We start from the raw sequence: 24,000 nt of genomic DNA, 5'->3' as shown, positions 1-24,000 counted from the left end.
CATCTGTCTGTAGACATGATTTTGTCTGTGCATGTTCCAAGAAACTAGTGCATAGATTTTTCTCATTACTCGCTACATGTAGATGTACTCCTGGTATTTTCATATTGATTGGACAATTATCTTCAATTTACAGGCTTTTTTCAACTTATAAACCCTCAGTCATTTTTAGCTGACAGTCAAGCAAGTTAAAAGTTTACGGACAAACACCCCCAAGGAATCCTCAAAAATTGAGCCGCCACAAAATGACTTCATGGTGCTATCTGGCTACCTGGAAATTATTTCAATCATTTCCACAGTACTGTCTGTACGGCTCCACCAATCATTTCACAGTACTGTCTGTACGGCTCCACCAAACATTTCACAGTACTGTCTGTACGGCTCCACCAATCATTTCACAGTACTGTCTGTACGGCTCCACCAATCATTTCACAGTACTGTCTGTACGGCCCCACCATTCATTTCACAGTACTGTCTGTACGGCTCCACCAATCATTTCACAGTACTGTCTGTATGGCCCCCACCAATCATTTCACAGTACTGTCTGTACGGCTCCACCAATCATTTCACAGTACTGTTTTTTACAGCCCCCACCAAATCATTTCACAGTACAGAAATTAATAAAAATGACGCTAATTTTAAGGGTTTTTGGAAAAAATTAAGTTCTCCCAATACAGTATTTCAAGAAAACAAAAGATTTTGTTATTCATTTCTCCAGGAGTAGATGAAATTATTGCTTCTTTTATCGGTTAGTACATTTTTTAAACAAGATACCACGATTTACCTTAATTTGAAAATTGTAGGGGGGGTGCGCGCCCCCCCCCCCCCCTAAATCCGCCACTGGTACTGTCTACGGCCCCTACCAAATCATTTCACAGTAGTCTGTACAGCCCCCGCCAATTATTTCACAGTACTGTCTGTAGAATTCAGTCTCAATAAGTCATGCATGTTAAATTATTGCAAAAGATTTATGGCAACAAAATAGCATACAATAACAAATTAATAATTTAAATACATGACTAGAGACAACAGCTCATAAAACTAAAATACTGTATTTCACAAAATAATTTAGCACAAAGTTCTCCAGATCATGAATCTCCTGTGCAGTGACAGTAGTTTTATTTTCATGCGGATTACTCAAATATTCGACATCATTAGTCAATGTTCGTCACAGTAGCTGTATATAATCAGGAATGGTGGAATTTCAGTCTGAGAAGGAATAGCTATCGCTATGTTGACTGTCCGATCCATTTAACCAGTGCTGGGGACCTGTGGTAGAAAAAAAAATCTATATCATGAATATATTCACGTATTTATTACTTATTTCCAATAGTTATAAATATTGGGACGTCAAAACAGTCTAACGTTCCAATATGAACGACCGGGTAGCTACAAAACTGCAGCCAATACAAAGCTAGCTGTTAATCATAATGAGCGAACTCCAGGATATTTAATCCCCGTTCCCTTCTGGTTAATACACACACCAGTATCCGATGAAGAAAATGTCCAAATAGATTCTGCTAGTAGTACCCCATGACCCTCCAGCCATTCAGAAACCAATTTTCTAACCAACAGCTCAATTAGAGTGAATATGTTATATTTCAAATTTCTTTCATTCTCAAAGAAAACAAATAAAAATCCTATAGAAATACATGTGTACGCAGTGTCGAATTATTAAGAACTTATTGTGTGGTTTGGACGGAACTTACAATGTGGTTTGGACGGAACTTACTGTATGGTTTGGACGGAACTTACTATGTGGTTTGGACAGAACTTATTTTGTGGTTTGGACAGAACTTACTGTGTGGACGGAACTTACTATGTGGTTTGGACGGAACTTACTATGTGGTTTGGACAGAACTTATTTTGTGGTTTGGACGGAACTTACTGTGTGGACGGAACTTACTATGTGGTTTGGACGGAACTTACTGTGTGGTTTGGACAGAACTTACTGTGTGGTTTGGACGGAACTTACTGTGTGGTTTGGACAGAACTTACTGTGTGGTTTGGACGGAACTTACTGTGTGGTTTGGACGGAACTTACTGTGTGGTTTGGACGGAACTTACTGTGTGGTTTGGACGGAACTTACTGTGTGGTTTGGACGGAACTTACTGTGTGGTTTGGACAGAACTTACTGTGTGGTTTGGACAGAACTTACTGTGTGGTTTGGACAGAACTTATTTTGTGGTTTGGACGGAACTTACTGTGTGGTTTGGACGGAACTTACTATGTGGTTTGGACGGAACTTACTATGTGGTTTGGACAGAACTTATTTTGTGGTTTGGACGGAACTTACTGTGTGGACGGAACTTACTATGTGGTTTGGACGGAACTTACTATGTGGTTTGGACGGAACTTACTGTGTGGTTTGGACAGAACTTACTGTGTGGTTTGGACAGAACTTACTGTGTGGTTTGGACAGAACTTATTGTGTGGTTTGGACGGAACTTACTGTGTGGTTTGGACGGAACTTACTGTGTGGTTTGGACGGGGAGGAGTTGGAGGAGGGACTAGTGTGTTCACCGCCCTGTTGCTGCTTTTTCTGACGTGCGCGTGAGTTTTGGAACCACACTTGCGTCACGCGCTTGCTGAGACCAGTGATTTGTGCTATGCGTTCCAAGTCTTGACCATCTGGATTACTGTCTAACTGGAAGTTGGCCTGTAGCACCTGGAGTTGGTCCTCGGTGAATGTTGTTCTCACACGCTTCGCTTTTGATTTCTGACTACACTCAGAATCTAAAAAAAAAGTATATCGTTAAATATTCTATTAAAACGTAGACAATTTACAAATGCTAAAACCCATTTATCTTTATTTAAAAGTGAGTTTCTACCTTTACTTGATCCGCCCTCTAGAAGCTCCATGTAGTGACTTTTACACAGGACTCTGTCCCCATGTAAAGCGAATTCTTCCCCTGTAGATAACTGCCGTTTGCAACTGTCGCATGCAAAGCAGGCCAAATGGTAGACATTTTCCCGCGCGCGCCTCACCCAGTCCGTGGACTGTATAGTTCTGTAACACTTTGCACACTTTGTTCCAAACTCTCTGAAACCAGAAAAAAAGATGGAGTTGAATTTTTCGTCAAAAGATGAACAGCAGGACGCAGGATAACTGCAAGCTTCACTTGTCTGGATTGGTAATAGTCTCGCTTTGTTGCATATACGAGTATTTATTTACATCATGAAAAGGTGAAGATAACTAACGGTGATCAATCTCATAACACCTAAAAGGAAAATAAAATTAAGACTTGGGCAAATACGGATCCCTGGACACACCAGAAGTGTGATCAAATGCTTAAGAGGGGTAAGCATCCCATGCCGAACGGTCACTTTCGCCATGAGCCCTAAATCTCGATCAGGTAAAGAAATTAATCCGCTGTCAAAATCGGTGTGTAAAGAACGGCCTAACAATTGGTATGAAACACGCCAGACAGCAATTGACCCAATGACGGATTGTATTGGCAAACTTGATCGTTATAACGACCATAGAAATTGCGAAATGCTGATTTTAAACGAGACTGTTGGAACCCCTGTAACATCAACTTGTTAATAGCCTGGCTCGATTTAAAAACTGATCACAAGCAGAACAAGCTCTTGCGTATCGAATCAGTTGAGAGACATAAACATCATATGCAGGTGATAATGGAATGCTATTACATATATATGGAAAGTTGACGATGGAGAAGCTGAACCCCGTTTGTCACAAAGTTGAGTTGTTAGTTTGCCGCTATTATATATGTGTTAAAAATATCTAAGTACGAAGCAGATGTTGAAGACTCTGGTGTCTTATTTCGAGTTTACTGGGATATATCGAATCGACATATGAATGAAAATGACTATTGGTAATAGACAAAACGTCGGCGATGTATCTAAATGTCGAGTTTAAGGCCACAGCAAGATATTTTTTTCTTCTCGTGTAAAAGCTTTTGAATAAATTCTGCCTCGTAAGAATATAGAAACAGATCAGCTAAGAATGGAGCACAACTCGTGCGCATGGGAATTCCAACTGACTGTTGGAATACCTGATCACCAAAGACTACGAAAATGATGTCAGTGAGGAACTTGACACCTTTTTATTATCACTTTAGAGTACTTGTGTGCAAAATCAGGGTGGTGTTTAATTAACTAAGTAATTTTTTGAATGACTCATCACAAGATTTTTCCATTTTTGTTGAAGAAGCAACTGTCTATGATGTTAAAAAGTCTATAGTCTTTAATTTGTTGTGAGGAATGGTTGTGTAAAGTGCTGAAAAGCCATATGTTTTGATATTGTTGGTTTGAAAAAAGGTTTTTTATTTCAAATTTATTGAGGTTTTTTTTAATCCACATCTGGCATATGTTGTAGCGTAATAAGTTTGAAGTGTCTCCTTCACAGCAGTTAATAATTTCATATGGAGCAAAGATAGAGGCTTGGAAAAACATTTATACTGGATCCAGCAATGCATCTGTAAGGGTTTTTGTGAAGTTTAGGAATCCAGTATAGGTACAGCAACTTATATTCATTCGCCCCATTGACTTGGATATTAAATGTGTTTAAAATTGAAACGCGATATTAAAGAATTTCATCTTTTGAAAGGGCAGTTAGAGTACAAGTAGGATTACTAAAAGGGAATTAATGCCAAGTTCGTTACACAAAGACAATGTTGTTGAGTATCGCAATATTGACTTATATTAATTACACTTTTGCTTTTAAGAACATTATAAATTTAGTAAAACAAATGCAAAACAGGAAAGACATAAACTACTCTATTGCCATTGCTGAAAAATCGTATTACTAGTATTTCTGAAAACTTGTGAAAAACTATAAGGATATCAACTTCAAGCATCTATAGCTGGCACATCAGAGAGGGGGTTCTGATGGTATCTATGACTTATATACAGGAACTTTTCAGGGCCAGCCAAGGGGCATCAATGATTACTGCTGTCTGCAACTTCTTGGAAGAAAGATAACTCATGATAGTGAAGTTTATCATACATTATCTTTGTAATATCACTGAAGACAATGCCAGTTTTGAAACTTGGAGACTGAATTTTGTTTTCTATCATCCACTTCTAGGTAATGACCAATCACCTGGATACAATGGTATGTAGTGTTCAATTCTTTATCATGATGAAATATACTAAATAAAAGTGGAATACTTCTTTGCATTTGTGTGATTAAAAGTTTAAGGCAAATTTCTGGTATTGAATATTTTGGTGTATATGCATTGTAGAAATATAGCTTGTGATATGGAAATATGAGGGTTCAAGACTGCATGAAAGCTAGTTAGCTGAAACTAACAACAGGTCCATGGACCACAACACTCGCAAGAATCACCTTTGCTGGGAAACTAAGAGCTGTCGTTCGGGCACTATTGCGTTCCAAAGCAACATCCAGTCTGATTAAAATCAAACCTCTCACTTCGCTCGATATACGAACAATCGCTGCAATTGTCCGTATATCGAGCGAAGTGAGAGGTTTGATATTAATCAGACTGAAGCAACACCGTGAGAGCAAAGTACCCACCTAAACAGTCATTAGATAAAAGGAGAGGCAGAACATTTATCACGTGATTGAAAGATATCATGTCACTAAGGAGTAAAATTTCTTTAAGTTTCAACCATGGATAAAATGCTGAGTATGTTTGAAATGAAGAAAAATAAATTTCAAGAATAAAAAAGTGCGACCTTTATGTAATTTTGTGAAAATTATATAAAATTTCTCCAATTTTTTTTTTACTATCATTCATGTGCATGTACAATAATATTACGTCCAATGCTTGTATGTGTTATGAACGTATATGTATGTTTAATGTATGTGCTCGCGCGTATGTAAACGGTATAAAAACACCACGTACATGTAACATGTGAAACACGGGTCTTGTGTATCAAATGTGGCACACGTACGTTACACATACAGATAACTTATCACGTACATAACACATACAGATAACTTATTGCGTACGTTACACATACAGGTAACTTATCACGTACGTTACACATACAGATAACTTATCACGTACGTTACAGATACAGGTAACATCACGTACATAACACATACAGATAACTTATTGCGTACGTTACACATACAGATAACTTATCACGTACGTTACACATACAGATAACTTATCACGTACGTTACAGATACAGGTAACATCACGTACATAACACATACAGATAACTTATTGCGTACGTTACACATACAGATAACTTATCACGTACGTTACAGATACAGGTAACATCACGTACATAACACATACAGATAACTTATTGCGTACGTTACACATACAGATAACTTATCACGTACGTTACACATACAGATAACTTATCACGTACGTTACAGATACAGGTAACATCACGTACATAACACATACAGATAACTTATCACGTACGTTACACATACAGATAACTTATCACGTACATAACACATACAGATAACTTATCACGTACGTTACACATACAGGTAACTTATCACGTACATAACACATACAGATAACTTATCACGTACGTTACACATACAGATAACTTATTGCATACGTTACACATACAGATAACTTATCACGTACGTTACACATACAGATAACTTATTGCGTACGTTACACATACAGATAACTTATCACGTACGTTACACATACAGATAACTTATTGCATACGTTACACATACAGATAACTTATCACGTACGTTACACATACAGATAACTTATTGCGTACGTTACACATACAGATAACTTATCACGTACGTTACAGATACAGGTAACATCACGTACATAACACATACAGGTAACTTATCACGTACGTTACACATACAGATAACTTATCGCGTACGTTACACATACAGATAACTTATCACGTACGTGTATTATAACCCAACCTACGTGTACTATATTTTGCTGAGAAAGGTTTCCGCTGAATGAAAACCTGTTTTAGTCACTTTGATAATAATAAGTAAACAAGACTGACAGCTAATGCCTACTCTGGATCCAGGACCATAGAATAAAGTAAATTGCATTTACAGTAGCCGAGGTCACTTCCATGTTAAATAGACTAACTATACTCCTATGATTCTTGAAAGGAAGAATTTTAAAAAACTATATATAGAAACTGTATACTCTATGCAATGTATTACAGTTCTATTGTGGTTAGCTATGCGTAGGGCCACGGGACATTATTTGAACAAACTCGAATATCCACGGCACGAAGATATTTAAAAATCAAGTCTATAATTGTAACCTTGTGTTATCCCAGAGCTCACGGTTTAAATTGTTAGAGGATGCCTGCATATTTATTTGATAAATTGTCACGTTGATTTTGTAGGGATCTGTTTAGATGTGAATTAGAGGGAATTTTTAAAATTTTAATTTCATAAAATGTGTTCTTTATTTCGGATTATTAACGTTAAAACTTTCTTTGAAATTACTCAAATGGATTGGATCGTGTTAGAAATATATTGAACGATTTCCCCGTTTATATATCTATTTTCCGAGCGAGTTGATAAATGCCACCTTAATTTACTCACGTGACTCAGAGTGTTGCTGATTAATGAGCAACTTTCACGTAAGGCGCATAGAGAGGAGGAGAAAATCTAACGACAGCAATTATTATCCTATGTCCAAAACTATCGATATTGTTAATGGGATATGCTAAAAATTTAAAAACCCTCAAAGTAAATCCTTCTAAAGCATGTCAACTTTAATGAAAACAGTGTCGTACACAATCACGATGTCCATGCTTGTTTTTCCCCCGCGCACAAAAAAAGTATTTGTGAATCTTCATAAGGAAATTCCAAACTAGATCCTTCGCTCATTTACTTCCTTTATTTATAAAAGGTTATGCCGTTATCCAATGAAAATTTATTTCACCGGTTAAAAGTGGTTGCTAAATTCAATCTACTTCTTTCAATTCAATCCAACACGTTTTATCCTTGTGAGTCTGGAGAAGACGATTTATAAATATCTTTTCTACGTTTAACCTATTGAACCCCAACATGACCCCGGAGGTCATGATTCGAACAAACCTAATATGCATTACATGCACTTGAATGTGTATCTGAAAGAGTTTTCTTTCCTATTCATTTCTGTACAAAACTTTTATAGGATATTGAGGCCCCATTCTGACTATTTCCCTTTCGAAAGTTTGGTTAAAATTGGTTGCATGGTTCTTGAGAAGTAAAGTCTACCATGACGATAAAGGACGGATAAACTTCACTATGCCTAAGATGGGCTAAATAGGGGTACTGTATTAACCTAAGTCAAAAAGTACGTATACTTACAAGAGTAAGTCTAGAGGGAAGGTACGGGGATTGTAACTTATCAAGTTGAACATATTTCACAAAAAGGTTGTTTTGGGGTCGGCTTCCCCTTGGGCGAAACAAAATACATCTTGGATCGGACCCCATTCCGTTTGAAAAATTTCTGGATCCACCACTGCTCAATATATATAGTTTCTGTTCTAATGATATATGTATCTTGCTAAATTTACTTGTTAACTATTTATTACCTGTTAGTGTTATCTATAACCTACTCGTGGTATAGATACATGTATTACTAATTGACATTCGGTAAAATCAATTAGTGAAAAGCGATACAATTATGGAATGTAAAAGTGAATAGTCATATCATTGAATAGATATTTTTTTTAAAAACGACCCACAGGAGAAGATAAGCATGGTATCTTAAAAATCAAACCATTTAGTTATTCTACAAAAACATACAAACTGGCGAGTCTGATATTCTGTCATACATTTGTATATTATGTACAATGGCATTTACCACAAAGTCTCACAACTTAGAAACGCCCCTTTTCCGTACTAAACAATTTCACATTCACGATGAACAATACTGTAAGAAGAAAGAATTAGATATTGACTGCAAAGAATGAAGAAGAAGAAAAGCAAACAAAAACAAAACCACAAAACACCAAACAACGAAGAAACAAAATGACTATAAATAAACAAAATATGGAATTCTGGTAAACATGAATTGATTCGTCAACATTTGTATAAACTAAAGAATAATTTCTCCCACAGTAGAACACGGGTATCGACTATACTTCTAATTTATCAAATTTGATATGTTATAAAAGGTTTTCCATATCAATATTGAATCAGTTAAATTCTAAACATTTTTTTATTAATAGAACACTATTACAGCTTCTTGTAACTATGGAGGAAGTGTTGAAATTTTCGTGATTATGAAAATTTAAAGAAAATTAGTTTTAAAATTTTCTAAATTTTACACGCTAATTTAAGAAGGGACACATGATACTAAAATGTATATGATATATTTAGTCAATCTAAACCAAAATCTAACGAATCGCAGTGCTCTCACAAAGGAGGATTCTTATCAAATTATAGTTAAAAATCATGAAAATATTTTATGTAAAATAAATTTCATCTAAGATAAATTGGTTTCAAAACCAGATCATGAAATTTCCGGGGGGTTAACACAGTAATTGCATAATGTAAATCCTAGAATTCGTCAAATTTGATTATTCCAATCACCTTAGTTCTCTAAACGTAGAGAATCTTTTCCGCACAAAAAATATCTCATCATCTCACGAATCATCGACGTCTAGACTGAATATAACCCCAACAGAGAACAGTGAACAACAGTAAATTATATTCTATCAACACTGCTTGTCAACATTAAATTTCATCATGAATGAATACTCAGTACAGTACTATAAATTCCATTTTCTTTTTAAAGTTGTCATGTAATTTCCCAAATCAATGCATAAAATATAAAAGAATTTGCTGACCAAAATGAATATTTCCTTTTTTTTCTAAAAAAAAAAAAAAGTCTTGGACAGCTTGCTATTCTGCAAAAGCATCTCCCTCTTTAGTATGTCCTAAAAACAACATTTTTATTGAATCTACGACACTAATATTGGGGGAAATAATACTAATTTAGAACTGTCCGGTAACACCCAAATATTTCCCGTGCTTCCGACTGACAATTTTCCGGCTAATTAGTGCGCGATCGATTGGACAGAATTTGAATTCATCTAACGAACGCTGAAGTCGATCTTTGGTAACCCCCTCAATTGTTGCTAATTTGTACGGTAAATGAAATTTAGAGGACACGATGTGATGCTTGAACTCGATCTTTTGTTGGAAAATTGTCGTGATTTCTTGTTCGAACAAATTCGGTCTCTAGTATAACAACCACGTTACAGAATGATTTGTCATTAATTATCCAGATCAAAACATTTCTCACACCTCTGCTGGTAAACTTTCCCTTTGGGCTTTGTAGAGAGCTAGACCAGGAAAGCTTGTCTATCATAGCAGTGAACACTATTTTATGAGTAAACTTGCATCAACCTTGAAATATATGCGTTCTAATTTATTGTTCATTATTAAAGAATTTTGATTTAAAAAAAAAAAAAAAGTTAGTTTATGCAAAACCGGTAATTTTGTCTGTAACAATAATAGTAAGACTGGGTCGAGTTTCTGTGGAAACGAGGGAGTTATTTATATTCGGTCATTCCTATCCAATTTTTGTGGAAACGAGGCGGGTATTTATATTCGGTCATTCCTATCCCGAGGAGAATTTTTTAGAAATTAGGCCGGGTCTATACCATACCACCCCTTATGTATTTATTAGTATAGGTGGTGGTATGGTATAGACCCCTACTATTGTTATTACACACAAAATTATTGGCTCCTGTTGTTAATCATGCTACATGTACAGCAGTACTTGTGATTATATGAATCAATTGCACTAGGAATACAATATTCTATAAGCACATGAGAACCTCGCATCTCATAACAGTGGTTATGATATCACCGTATGGTTTGATACAGGCATATAACATCTATCATGTCCCTAATTTGGAATAAATAAATCATGTTAAATATATGTATAGTACTATACATATATAACACGTATAACATATAACATATATACTGTCAATGTTTGAAAATAGCTGCTAAGCAGTTGTAAGATCAACAAGAATACTGGAATATGAATGAACAAGTGAAGATAACGAAAAGTTATCAATCTCATAACTCTTATAAAGAATACAAAATTAAGAGTAGGGCAAACACGGACCCCTGGACACACCAGAGGTGAGATCAGGTGCCTAGGAGGAATAAAAATCCCCTGTCGACCAGTCACACCCACCGTGTACTTTGACATCGTATATGGTATTCGACCACCACCATATTATCATCAAATACCTTGAATAATCATTCCGACAATAAATATTATCCTCTCTGATGAAGCATGAGGTCTGTCGTTCTAATCCAATCTGGCAAATACAGCACCGGAGACAACCCACGTGCCACGCCTGTCCATTCACGTGCAGGAGAAATCGCTCAGTAATCAAATCTCCACACCCGTAACAAAGGTCGCCATCAGACTGAAGAGGCACAAAAAACATATAATTAATAAACAGTGGCCTTCTTTCTGTATTCGCTTTTCATTTGACTATCCTATAGCATTGCGACAAACAAGGAAGTTGGGTTACTTTTTCGAGCACTGTATCTATATTACGAACAAAATACTGATGAGAAAACACATAACTTTATAATAATTTATGTCATCATATTTTCCGTGACAACCTTAGAGACCCATTCTCACAATGTTGTGTTGTTTTTGACAGTTAGTATCGATGGTGAACAGCCGCACACCGAAAGCAAACGATTAATCACTTCCAGTTTCCGTTGCATGGAATAGTTTTCCTTCTTTAAGATAATTATGCTTGCGTGTACCTCGTATAATAAAACTCGAATTAAATTGGTACCTATATGCTAAGACTTAAATGTTAAGACATGAAATTTTAATAACATTAAGACGATAAATTTCTCATAAACTCCCGCCTGGTCATGCCGAGATATGTTTATGGCATCACTTTCCATCAATTTGTCAAATCTTAGTTTACGTGTCATAGACGTCTCTCCGACCGCGCGTCCAGATGCACGGCCGACCGAGCTGGCCCCTTGATGATTCTATCTTTATGTTTCGTTTGGGGAAAAGTCGTTAATTTGTCATTTCGATACTTAAGATTCCTAGCGATATAAACAAATTTAAGTTTTTGATAAATTTGAAGATTATTTTATCTCTGAGCTTTTTCTTTATGAACCGTCTCTTGTCAGTGATTGTCAAGAAGCAGACGGCTGTAATGTTCTTTGTCAGAAATTATGATACCTGTGTTTTTGGTATTTGTTTATTTATTTCCTGACAAATTCTTTGTAAAGAGGAAACAAATGTAAATTAAAAAATCTTTAATGAACAGTGAATTTCAAATAATTTTCAAGCGCTCATCCTATGATATTTTTCAAATCGATGCATGTATCGAATTATATATATATATATATATATATATATATATATATATATATATATATATGGAGGTGTTTACGTAATTCACTTTCTCTCTCTCTCTGATTCTGTGCGTGCCTGTGTTTATCAATCTCTCTCTCTCTCTCTCTCTCTGAAAACTTTACAAAATCAATCAATTATATATATATATATATGTGTGTGTGTGTGTGTGTGTGTGTGTGTGTGTGTGTGTTTGACATGGCACGGGAACCACTCGTCCCCACCGCGGTAGTCAGCGGTCCCCTGTGGCGGGTAGGAATCTAGAGCGGCAATATAAAACGATGATGTTTATCACTGCCTCTGTTACGATTTCTGATCGTCATTACATAACACACCATAAGGTTAATTCAACGTAACATTTTCAAAAATAATTCGCGCGTCTTTTTGTACATTATTTTTATTTTATTAGATGTAGAAAAAATAAAAATTCTTAAGTTAAATTTACACTTTTTGAAATAAAGTCTTAATGTTGTTTTTTCCTATTTGCATTTGAAGACTAAGTGATATATATGCATAGTCAAGCCTTGAATAGCAAAAATAGGCAGAAATTTGAAGAGCTACCAGAGTAATCGGTCTTAATGTTTAGGTCTTCCGGAATTTTTAAACGCGCCTGTCTTGTGGAAAACACTTTCAATAAAATAAATGGGATTTGTAAATATAAATATATTATAAAGTCATTTGTCACAATCTCGCGCGCATTTGAAGTAAAAAGCCCGGCCTGAGACCGCGGTAATTCCGCGAGCTTTCGTGACTCAATCCTGAAAAAGAAAATGTCTTAAAATGTTTTTACCGTGTCTCTGTTAATGGACGGACGTTAACAACGCTGCCTAAAATCTCCAAGATGTTCAAGAAATGGATGCCTAAGTGGGTTCAACTCCGATCAAAAGATTTTCTCTAATGTGTTTCCGTAGAGGTGCATTTATACTTGCAGTCGGAGAGACATTTAATGGAATTTCCAGAAAATAGGGTGTACAGGTATATGGGGTCCTGACATCGGAGAGGACTTTCTTTTCACTGTCGGAAATAAACTCGCATTCTCAGGACAAGTCCGGAATGTTCCAGGAGCGCGCCAGCGTGAACGAGTGCGGCTTCGCGGGCAGGGTACCTAATGGACTGCGGAGCGAAGTCAAATATAAAATAAACAACAACGAAAAAGCATTTTATCTTGTCACGATAATGCATGTATAAGAAAGTATCTCCATGGGAGCTTTTAAATACATAAGGTTTAATGGCTTTCAAAATTGAAAGGTTTCAGATATCTTCTATGAAGGTGTGTTTTATATTCGTCCTATAACATTGTAGTTCCATTATCTATGCGATCTATTCCTCGCTCAATTCAAAATCATGTTAAATTAAGAATGGATTTCTTTGAAAGGAATAAATCAAATATTATACGGGTGGAAGAACCCTCTATATGAATTAATCAATTCTTATTCTTGCAATACACCATGCACCAAGTAATTTTTAAAAAAAAATTACAACATGACACAATGTAAAAATAATTATCATTTATCATATGAAGAATATAGGTAGATTAATTTCATTACTTTATCTCCCCATACTTTATATATAACAACAAATGATAATAACATCTGAATTTTATAAAAAATAAAATCACTTTCAAAATAAATATAATTTTATCTTTGACCACATGACTATGAAAATCAAATCAAATCTAAAACAACAGCTTTCTTAAAATAAAGAAATAAGTTTACCTTCATCATGGTACATAAGAACTTGTCAGGGTTTTCCTCCGATCCCGGGGACGGAGTAAACTCATCGTGGTCATAAGAAGCCAGCTCTGAATCGCTGCCGTAACGGTGTGTTATCCTCATCGTTGGACGCTCAAATACGATCAGACTGGAGCGAGTTCGAGATCATCAATAACACAGCGCCAAATTGACAATCGCTTTTGACAAATTATGCTGCAATTTTACTATTTATGTCAGATTTACTCCAAAAACTATTCACTCTTATGCGAGAAGACGTGAGAGTTTCAGTGAAATGCTCGGCCAATCAAATTGTGGCTGTATCTCGCAGTAGCCTGTCGCGTGCCATTTCGTCGGCCCTTCTCAACAAGTGGTCGTTACGGCGTGCTATCGTTTAGCATAATAATGTTGAAATGATAGCAATAAATATTTGTAAAATATACCGGTAGTATTTTACCAGATTTTGTCTCCAAGATATTTTTGAAAGAAAAATATTTGTACATTTTGTAATATGTCCAAAAACCTTATTAAATGATGAACAAAGTTGTTAAATTTATAGAAATACATTTACATGTATTTTGAAATATTTATAAACATTTGTCTGGATTTGAAGTTAACCATAGGGAAAGTATACTGTCAATATTTTGTTCTTAGGCGGAGGAAGCGTGGATGTTGAAGGAGAGTATGGTAAAAATGGAATTAATGTTAAAAGAATTATATTTTGCAGTTTTGTCGCGATTCAAGAGCTGTCCATCTGGTCTGTGCGCTCATGCTGTTAATTCTTTAATTTGTTAATAAAACAAGCCGCTTTAATCACATGAGTTTGTATCGAGGCTTACCGGGTCTTCGTCAACACCTTCAATAACGACAAATAAGAGAGAAAAAATAATAGCAGGGATTTGTCAGCGGGATGCCCAGTCTTCATCACGCTGGGACAAAGGACAATTGTTTTGTGAAAACTTTCTTCATAGTTTTGAAGAGTCTTATAGAGAAGAAACCAGTGCTCGACAAAAGGCGTGAAGAGACTGTAGCGAGGGCGCTCTGTCGTGGAGAGAACATCAATATGATAAAAAGAAGTATTAAAATATGAAACGAGATTTTCTCTCCGTAATTGTAATTCATGCCGTATCTTTATAATGTGTACATCTGTATAATAAATACAACAAAAAGAAAATAAATAAATAAACGGATAAATGATTGATTCAACAAAGGCTGTGTGATTCTCTCGGATTATGAATGTATAGGTACATGTGATCAGAGACATATTTAATATATGATGACCAGCAAAAATATACTATCGCAAACATTTCCCGAAATCTCGACGATTTTTCCGAGTTTGGATCATGGGTCGCCTTTTGAACGTTCATTTTCATTTTACTTTGAAGTGAGTGAAAATAAAGTAAATCAGAGTGCATTTTTACCGAAAAACAGGGGACCACGAAATAATACGAGACTTGAGGAAATTGCTAATTTCTGTTATATATGTCTCTGGTGTGATGCCCATAAAAAAATACAATTTTCAATTTAATCAGACCATCAGAGGTTCACAGAAAACAGGTATGCGTGTAATGTAATCTGCGGGTACTGGTATACAAATGAACACAAAGAGGACAGTTTTGGAAATAAACATGCAAGGCCTTTTCGGACTGGGGTGTCTACATCATCTCATAAGATTATTGGCCCCAAAATCCTTGATTCTGCTGTAGATATTTCCCATTTAGGTCACCTGAGTCACTCGCGTGACCAATTGCTCTGTCGTAAGTCAACGTGCGTTGTTTGGACCACGTCTTTGAATCTTCTCTGGTACGTAGTCAGTACCAATTTCAACCAGTTTTGGTATCATGTTCTCCGTCTCCCCGGGTCCTGGGAGGGGGTATGGTTAAAACCATCAAAATGAATGTAATCTTCAAAAATCTTCTTTTATCAAGCCGTCAAAATTGATATGATTATAATGAGCATTGAACTCTCTACCAAAAACTGTGAAATTCATTACCGCTGGATTCAGGCCATTGGGTGCGACTAAGTTGGTCATAGATTGAAAATGCATTACTCAATACATTTTCGAAAAATTTCTTTTCTTCTTTTGGATACAAAGGAGGTAAAATGTTTGCTCGATTATTTATAATGAGCATTTAGTCCTATACCACAATTGTGAATTAAACTCATGCCCCTAGAGTGGTACTAAGTTGGTAATGTATTGAATTAAACTCAGGCCCTAGAGTGGTACTAAGTTGGTAATATATTGAAAATGCATTGCATCTTTGAAAATCTTTATTACTTCTAAATATCAAGGAGGCAAAATCTTTGCATGATACACGTATAATGGGCACTGAGCCCTCTACCAATACGTTGCAATTCATGGCTCCTGGGTTCCGAGTTTGAGCACTAAGGTGGGGCTAGGTTAGTCTTGTGTTGAAAATGAGTATATCTTAGAAAATCTCCTTCTTTACTTCTGGGCGCAAAATGTTTGCCGATTATAATGGTCATTGAGTCCTCTACCAAAAATTGTGAACATGACCTCAGAGTTCAGATATCAGGCTGGGGCCAGATTGGTCATCTACACTGTATATATTGAAAATGCAGTAAGATAAGATAACTTTATTGACAACTATCATGTCGGTACACAGTCATGAACTTTGATAACAAAACTAAACACTAATGCATATTAACACCAGGTATACAAAATACAAAAATACAGCAGTGAACATATACATGTATATATTCACGCACATGTATTTGGTTTTCAACAACAAAAACAAAAAACAAAAACAAAAAAAACCACAAAACAAACAAACCAAAAACACATCCTTCTTGAAGCTGTAATATTTGTAGGATTAACAATTTTTCTAATTGGATTATCACTAGTATATGTGTTCACATTAAATATAATTATTATGCTGCCATCTGTAATGCTCATACTTTGAACATTATAGTACAAAATGATTTTAATCCTCAATAAACAATTTATATGAACAGCACAGGCGTTTTTTTTTTTTTTTTTTTTTTTTTTTTTTTTTTTTTTTTTAGGAATAAGGGGTTTAGAATATCTACATGTTTCATTATACAACGGATGGGCACTGATTCTTAATTTTGTTAACACACATCTATCACATTTTTTTTAAAGGTACCCTTAAATAATGTTGCATCAGAGTTTCAAAGAAAAGAAGAATACAATAGAAAATCGACTTTACTGCTGGACATCAAACAGACAAATTGTTAATATGGTTAAAATGAGCAATGTGAAATTCATGACCCCCGGGATCCAGATCCAGTGGGGCCTAGTTGATAATATGTTGAAAAAGCAATGTATTTCAGAAAATCTTCTTTACGCCTTGAAATCAAGCAGGCAAACCTGTTTGCATGATCATAATGAGCCGTGTAAAATTTATGACCCCTGGGTTCAGGCCCCAGGGTGGGGTTTCGTAGATCATATGTTGAAAATGCAGTGCGTTTTAGAAAATCTTATTTACTCCTATACAGCAAGCAGGCAAACCGTTTGCATAATTACGTGTATAATGAGCAATGAACCCTCTATGAAAACTGAAAATGATTTGTCCTGGGTTCAGGCCTCAGGTTGGACTAAGTTGATAGTGAAGATACATTATGTTTAAAAATTGTTTTACTTCTTGACATCTAGCAGTCTGCGCTCTATACAAAACTTCGGAAATTCGAGGAATTTAGATTGAGGTATAGATTTAGGAAACGATGATCATGTATTAAAAAAATGCATAATATCTTATTAAAAATCTCCTGTTTCTAGACCTTCAGTAGAAGAGAAAAAAAAAACCTGTTTGAAGTATTATAATGGGCAACAGGCTTTTTACCAAAATTGTGAAATTCATGTCCCAATCTTAAGGAGTAATTTCTGGTCCAAGGATAGAATTGTGTTGATCATATATTGACAAATGTATTAACTTCTCTTTTAAGATGTCCTCTTTATCCATGTACATCTTGTACACAAACTTAGTGCATCTTTACGAGCATTGGATTTTCTGTAAAGTATAGGGTTTTAGGATTGCATTTCGCGGTGATGTGATAAATCTTACTCTTCTATAAAGGAATTGTATATGATAGTTATACCAATACATTGCATATATCTATTATCTAGTACAAAAAAGGATAAAAACCACACAGGGAATACAATCATTTCTTAAGTCCAAATAATGTTCATACTCAGGTGACCACTAAGGCCCATGGGCCTCTTGTTTCTTGTCATATCCCGAGGATTACCCGTGTAAAACTCTCCACAACAGGTCATGTGATTCTGTATACAACGACTAAACCATAACATAACCTTCTAAACAAAAAAAACAAACAAAAAAAAACAAAAAAAACAACAACAACAACAATAACAAAATTAAAAAAAATAAAAATAAAGACACTTGCTAGAAATTAATAAATCGTCTTTATAAAAAAAATGGATGTATGCATGGGTTGAAATATTTGGATGTAATCAGTATAACTATTTAAAAATGTCTAAAACACGGGGAACTTGTATATTTTCTATGATGTTCAAAAATTGTGATAAACGAGTATTGTCCCTCCCGATATAACTTCTGTACAATCTAATTCAAATCAGACTTCTTAGATCCGCGCCGTATACTTTGCGATTGTGAACGTATCCTAGGATCTGATTTTAATTAGATTGAACTTCTGTACAAAGTATCCCCGCTGAATTTGATATCACTGAGACGTCGTGGTCAACAATTCCATGCGGTAAAATTTATTTATTTCACCTATATAAAATTTTTAGTACCCATTTTCATCATTTTTAAAACAAAGTTTCCTTGTAGCAAGTGACATAGCTGATTTGCGTAAATTTATTTCTTATTCTTTCATATACATGTGCCGTCTAAAGTGGAAGTCAAATTCCATCTGAAATTATAACAAAACATTTGACAAGAAAGGAAAATAGAAAGATAAACTAGTAAACATGAACAATCCACAAAACAGCAAAAAGGAACCCAAACAAACGGACTTTGTGTGGACGTTGCATATTATAATTTATTTCCAGAAATACGATCAGCCGGGCAGGTATTTAACTTCAATCAAATTTGTGAAAAAATCAAAAGATATAGAAAAAAAAAATCAAAATTGATTACAGCAGAGGAAGGGACTGGGGTTTGTAAATAAAAAAACAACCCACCATTTTGAAGCTCTGGTCAGGCGCACTAAACGATCTATGAAATTAAGTTTAATTCAATTAGCTTTAAGCGACATATAATCATAGTTTTTCGTGTCATGATGACTTTGTGCTGTATCTGCCGACATGCGCTGTTTCGCTTGGTCTCTTTCCCCGGAACTATTAGGTTTATCACAGATGGTTTTAACCTCTTTGAGAACAGTCGACACGATTTTGAGCTCAGTATAAAGTTCTATGGATCTACATTAGTTGTAAAATTAGCCGCCACTTCCTCATTGTGACTACCATTTTCCATTAACATCTCGCCAGTGAAATGACAGGAAAAATGATCAAAGATTATGGAAAACGAAATAAGAATCCACCATTTCCGTTTCAAAACTGGTTGTCATACAAGGGAAGTTAGCGCTGTGCAGACGTACAGATATTGTTTGATGGGGAGTCTGCGGATTATACAGTACACTACAAAACAGTCATAAACATAAAAGACGAATACTTGTTATAGGAAACTCCCAAAGAATGAAAAGCCAAGTTTTTGTCTTGGAAATGGGGTGTTCAATTGCAAATTTGTATGCCCTTTTATAGCCCTATTTGCTGGTTTTATGAGATTGTTCGTAATCGTGAAGGCGTTGCTTTCTGTTTTCCATGACTGATGAATGCGTGTTATTCCGGTGTTGACATCTGAAATACATGAACGTGTACACGTATCTCCAAATTCAAATTTAAAAAAGTATAAGTTATTGTGTTCATGGCACACTACAAAACATAAATGTTTAAGAGTGACCGAGGATAAGGTTTTGTACCGATTTAACGACATCTAGCCATCTTTGTCCCCATTTTCCACTAAAAATGGGGTACATCGCTTTAAAGTTTCCGACCCGAGGGATATTTCATTATTTGACAATATGAAATTAAATATCAGTTCTCGTTGCATAAGGCAATATCGTAGATGAAAGTATGAATACTCGATTAAGTGGCTTGTATTGACAGGCAGGCTAATTTTGAACCTCTGTCCGGCCGTAGTCTTTGTGGTTTCTCTGTCCCTACCCGCTTTTCACACCTTGGTATCGATCGGTACAAGTCTTTAGTCCTATGATCCAGACTTCAAAGAATATAGGACAATAATGGAAATCAAATCTACAAACTATAACAATGTGATTCACAAACGGGGTTAAATCACATTGAGACAATATTGATGGATGATAAAACATTATTAATCGCCATTTTTTTGTTATTGAATCAAAAGTCTGTTCAAATTTCTTTATTTGAAGCAATATATAAATATAAATAGTCACTGTTAAAAATCTTCAGTACTGTCCGTCTCCTTATTTAAGTAATTGGAGCAATTATTGCTCAAAAGGCAATTCTGCTCGTCAAAGACATTCCACAGAAAGATTGGAAAGTCGGGTAAAAATGGCATAATCTCAAAATGAGTTGTAATTTCATTGAATTATAGAGAAAGGCTATCTTAAATGACAGATTGCCCGTGTTACTACTAGAGACGACATATTAGAATATCACTGGGCGAGGGGAACCTGTCATTATTTTCATAAACCTTTCCAATACGATTGAAATAATTACACACAGATCGAACACGTTCTTTTAGCAGATAGAAGATGACAGGTTTTCAGCATGCCCAGTAAAGTGGAAATGTTAAGGAAAATTCACAGAAAACCACAGAGAATAGAAATACGTGAACTCAAGCACACAAGCTTTATCACTAAAAAAAAATCCATGCGAATCCATATAGAATGTTCAAGACCTATAATTTTAGTGTAAAAATATTGAAGAAAATGACATGTAATATTGGTCATATGCGTATATCATTAGTGTATATTTTCACCAAATAAAACTACTATCATGTGAGCACCAGTCCATGTTTAGCAAATGGGGAGCATGTAACAGAGCATTTTGGAATCCTGTTAAATTTCAAATTGTCTTCGTCAGAGGCATGTTGGGCATACTGCTACACCCGAGTCACAATAAAATCGTCCTCGCTCATCTGGGGCCCCGCGGGAACGTTCCGTACAAAAGCAATTAGCACATGTTTGGTTGGTTTAAAAGAAGGAATTAAAAATATATAAATAAAGGCTGGGTTCGTCCTGTATTTGATGTTTTCAATGATGCAATGTCATAATGTATTTTTTTTTTTTTTTTTTTTTTTGATTTTACATTTATCAGGTGATATAGAATACGGAAATTACGTTACGTTGTCATCACCGGGTAAATTAAAAGAGATCACAACGTTTGGTCCATACCATACCAGACCCGTAACTGAACATCTCTAACTCATTCTCTACCCAGAGTTCCGTGCGCTCCTCGCGTACATGTATGTGTAACACGCCCTCTGGTGAGAGAATGATCTCTAACTATGTAAGGAGCAATGCATGTGCTATTTTGATAAAACGTAAATTTAAAATGTAAAAAAGTAAATATAAGATTTCTTGTTATATACTTTATCGAAAGAGTGCTCGAAAAGATTCCTCCCGAATTCTTTGAACATCTACGGTACCAGACTGGGACAGTCTAGATAGACCCGACCTAGAGAGTTACATTTCAAATGAACCAGAAACCTGCAGATATTTGCATTCATGTATAACGCTGTCGTCGTCCTTTGTATTCGCATGTAAAACTTCCACATATTTTCGTGACCCACGTATTTCCTGGTGCCACAATTTCAACAAACTTGAATATACACATTACTAGGATGTTTTGATATTGTATGGATAATTGGAATTTTGTTATTCATAGAGAGGATTTTCTAAAATAACTTTTTAGGGTACATATTCATGTAGGTAATAATGTTCAGCCTTATAGCTACATCCTGATACCAGGGATAATAATTTGAACAAACTGATCTCTACTTTCAGTTTCATTTGACAGATTTTAGCCTCGTTCTCATGAATGTTTTTAACGTCTTTCTCCTACAACAGATGACTTATACATATGCGTTGGAATTTTTTTTTACCAAATTATTCATGGGGGAGGGGGGCATTCACCCTGTATTTATCTCCCCTTGGATGAGGGTATGTTTTTTCGTTTACCAAGGATGCGTAGTAACAAATTTGACTAAAACTGTCGTCTGCCGTTTCAGTTCACCACCTACTGATTCAATGACATGGAAGTCACAAATCATCTGTTGTTGATATATCGTCACGGCTTAAACTTCTGTACCAGTCCCTGAAACACTCGGTCTCCTAATTGCTTGACCTGACCTCCTAACTGGTCCCCCAATTCCCCTACTTTTCCTTGCATCGCTTTCATTATATCATCCTGGACGTCGTCGGACTTCCCGGAAGCTCCTTTATCTTTCTTTTCTTTACCCTCTTGACTAGATCCACCCTTTTCTTTCTTTTCTGTCGATTTTCCATCCTGCGGTTGTTCTTTGCTTTTGGTTGATTTCTCATCCTGCGGTTGTTCTTTGTTATCAGTTGATTTTCCGCCCTGCGGTTTTTCTTTGTTATCAGTTGATTTTCCCGCCTTTGGTTTGCCACGCACGTGGACAACTTCTTTAGTTGTGCCCCGAGATTTTCCTCGTTTAACTTTCTTTTTTAGTTTTAGAAATCCACTGGGTCTTAGCTGCTTATCAGCACCACCTGATAACTCTGTATCCATTACCTCACCTTTCGTAATTCTTTCACCATTCCTACAAAAAGTAACGACAACTGTAAATTCGGCATTAGTCGTCAAACTTCAAGTAAACCACGAATTCAAGTGATCAACAAAACTGGGGTTTTTAAATAAAAGGTGAAGAAAAGGGTGTAATAGCTATCCACGACATTACATAAATAAAACGCTTAATTTTGAGTTCACATACGAGAGAATCTATGAGAAACATTCGTGAGTAACCGACGATGCGTTTTATGCAAGGCCACGAAATTTAATATTCGCGGAAATTATGTTAAAGGATTACATTTTTATCCTTTAAAGTCAATGTTGGGGTTATTACAAGTCGCTAGATTAGAATTTCAGTTGATTTCATCCTTAGGTCTATGGCCCCAAAGCCAGATAACATATTCAATTTTATATTCCTGTAACCTTCACGATATATCAAAAACAACGTTTCACAAGCCTGTAGCATGAATATGGTCTGGACGCAAAAGTTTACATTTTGTTTTCCATTGATCTTGGCACTGTTGCTAAGTGAATACACTATTGGTCTAATAAAGCAGGGTCTTCCCCATCCCCCTTCCCCGGAAAACTGACCCCCGAATCGAATTTCTGGCTCTAGATTGGATTCCTTCCACCTGACTGTAAAGTAGGATTCCATTACTGTAGCTACACAAGTTTACAGTGAAATACCCCCATAGGTAGTTCCTCCTCTTCAATCCTTTTATGCCCCCGAGATCAAAGATCGTCAAAGAAAGTCTTCCCCATCCCCCTTCCCCGGAAAACTGACCCCCGAATCGAATTTCTGGCTCTAGATTGGATTCCTTCCACCTGACTGTAAAGTAGGATTCCATTACTGTAGCTACACAAGTTTACAGTGAAATACCCCCATAGGTAGTTCCTCCTCTTCAATCCTTTTATGCCCCCGAGATCAAAGATCGTCAAAGAAAGTCTTCCCCATCCCCCTTCCCCGGAAAACTGACCCCCGAATCGAATTTCTGGCTCTAGATTGGATTCCTTCCACCTGACTGTAAAGTAGGATTCCATTACTGTAGCTACACAAGTTTACAGTGAAATACCCCCATAGGTAGTTCCTCCTCTTCAATCCTTTTATGCCCCCGAGATCAAAGATCGGGGGGGGGGGGTTATTGTTTTTGTCCTGTCTGTCATTCTGTCTGAAACTTTAACCTTGCTAATAACTTTTGAACAGTAAGTGCTAGAGCTTGGATATTTCACATGACTATTCCT

General features: G+C 35.9%; 2 protein-coding genes across 2 annotated transcripts in view; both read right to left on the bottom strand.

Moving 5' to 3' along the window:
• Positions 1–946: 946 nt before the first annotated feature.
• Positions 947–14,129, bottom strand: LOC125680184 (LIM/homeobox protein Awh-like). The gene is made up of 5 exons (XM_048919626.2): positions 14,010–14,129; positions 11,151–11,332; positions 2,830–3,041; positions 2,474–2,734; positions 947–1,266 (listed from the first exon to the last, which is right to left on the bottom strand). Exons 1-5 carry the CDS (start codon positions 14,127–14,129, stop codon positions 1,202–1,204), a joined length of 840 nt encoding a protein of 279 aa, XP_048775583.1. The 3' UTR covers positions 947–1,201.
• A 6,713-nt stretch (positions 14,130–20,842) lies between these two features.
• Positions 20,843–24,000, bottom strand: part of LOC125680696 (uncharacterized) — a 6,784-nt gene continuing 3,626 nt past the window's right edge. Inside the window, exon 2 of the mRNA XM_048920415.2 lies at positions 20,843–22,789. Within this exon, the coding sequence (XP_048776372.2) occupies positions 22,297–22,789 (493 nt within the window). The 3' untranslated portion in view covers positions 20,843–22,296. The remainder of the gene's footprint in view (positions 22,790–24,000) is intronic.

The sequence above is a fragment of the Ostrea edulis genome, chromosome 2 (assembly GCF_947568905.1).
Source record: "Ostrea edulis chromosome 2, xbOstEdul1.1, whole genome shotgun sequence".
Classification (NCBI taxonomy): domain Eukaryota; kingdom Metazoa; phylum Mollusca; class Bivalvia; order Ostreida; family Ostreidae; genus Ostrea; species Ostrea edulis.
This window is presented reverse-complemented; position numbering and strand designations above follow the sequence as displayed.

What these genes read in the sequence shown, in the direction of transcription:
- LOC125680184 (XM_048919626.2), bottom strand. Translation starts at nt 14,129, where the DNA reads ATGAGGATAACACACCGTTACGGCAGCGATTCAGAGCTGGCTTCTTAT. An exon ending in TCTTATGTACCATGATGAAG is followed by an intron (nt 11,333 to 14,009) that starts GTAAACTTATTT and finishes GTGCCTCTTCAG; the next exon opens with TCTGATGGCGACCTTTGTTA. An exon ending in CTCCCCGTCCAAACCACACA is followed by an intron (nt 1,267 to 2,473) that starts GTAAGTTCCGTC and finishes TTTCTACCACAG; the next exon opens with GTCCCCAGCACTGGTTAAAT.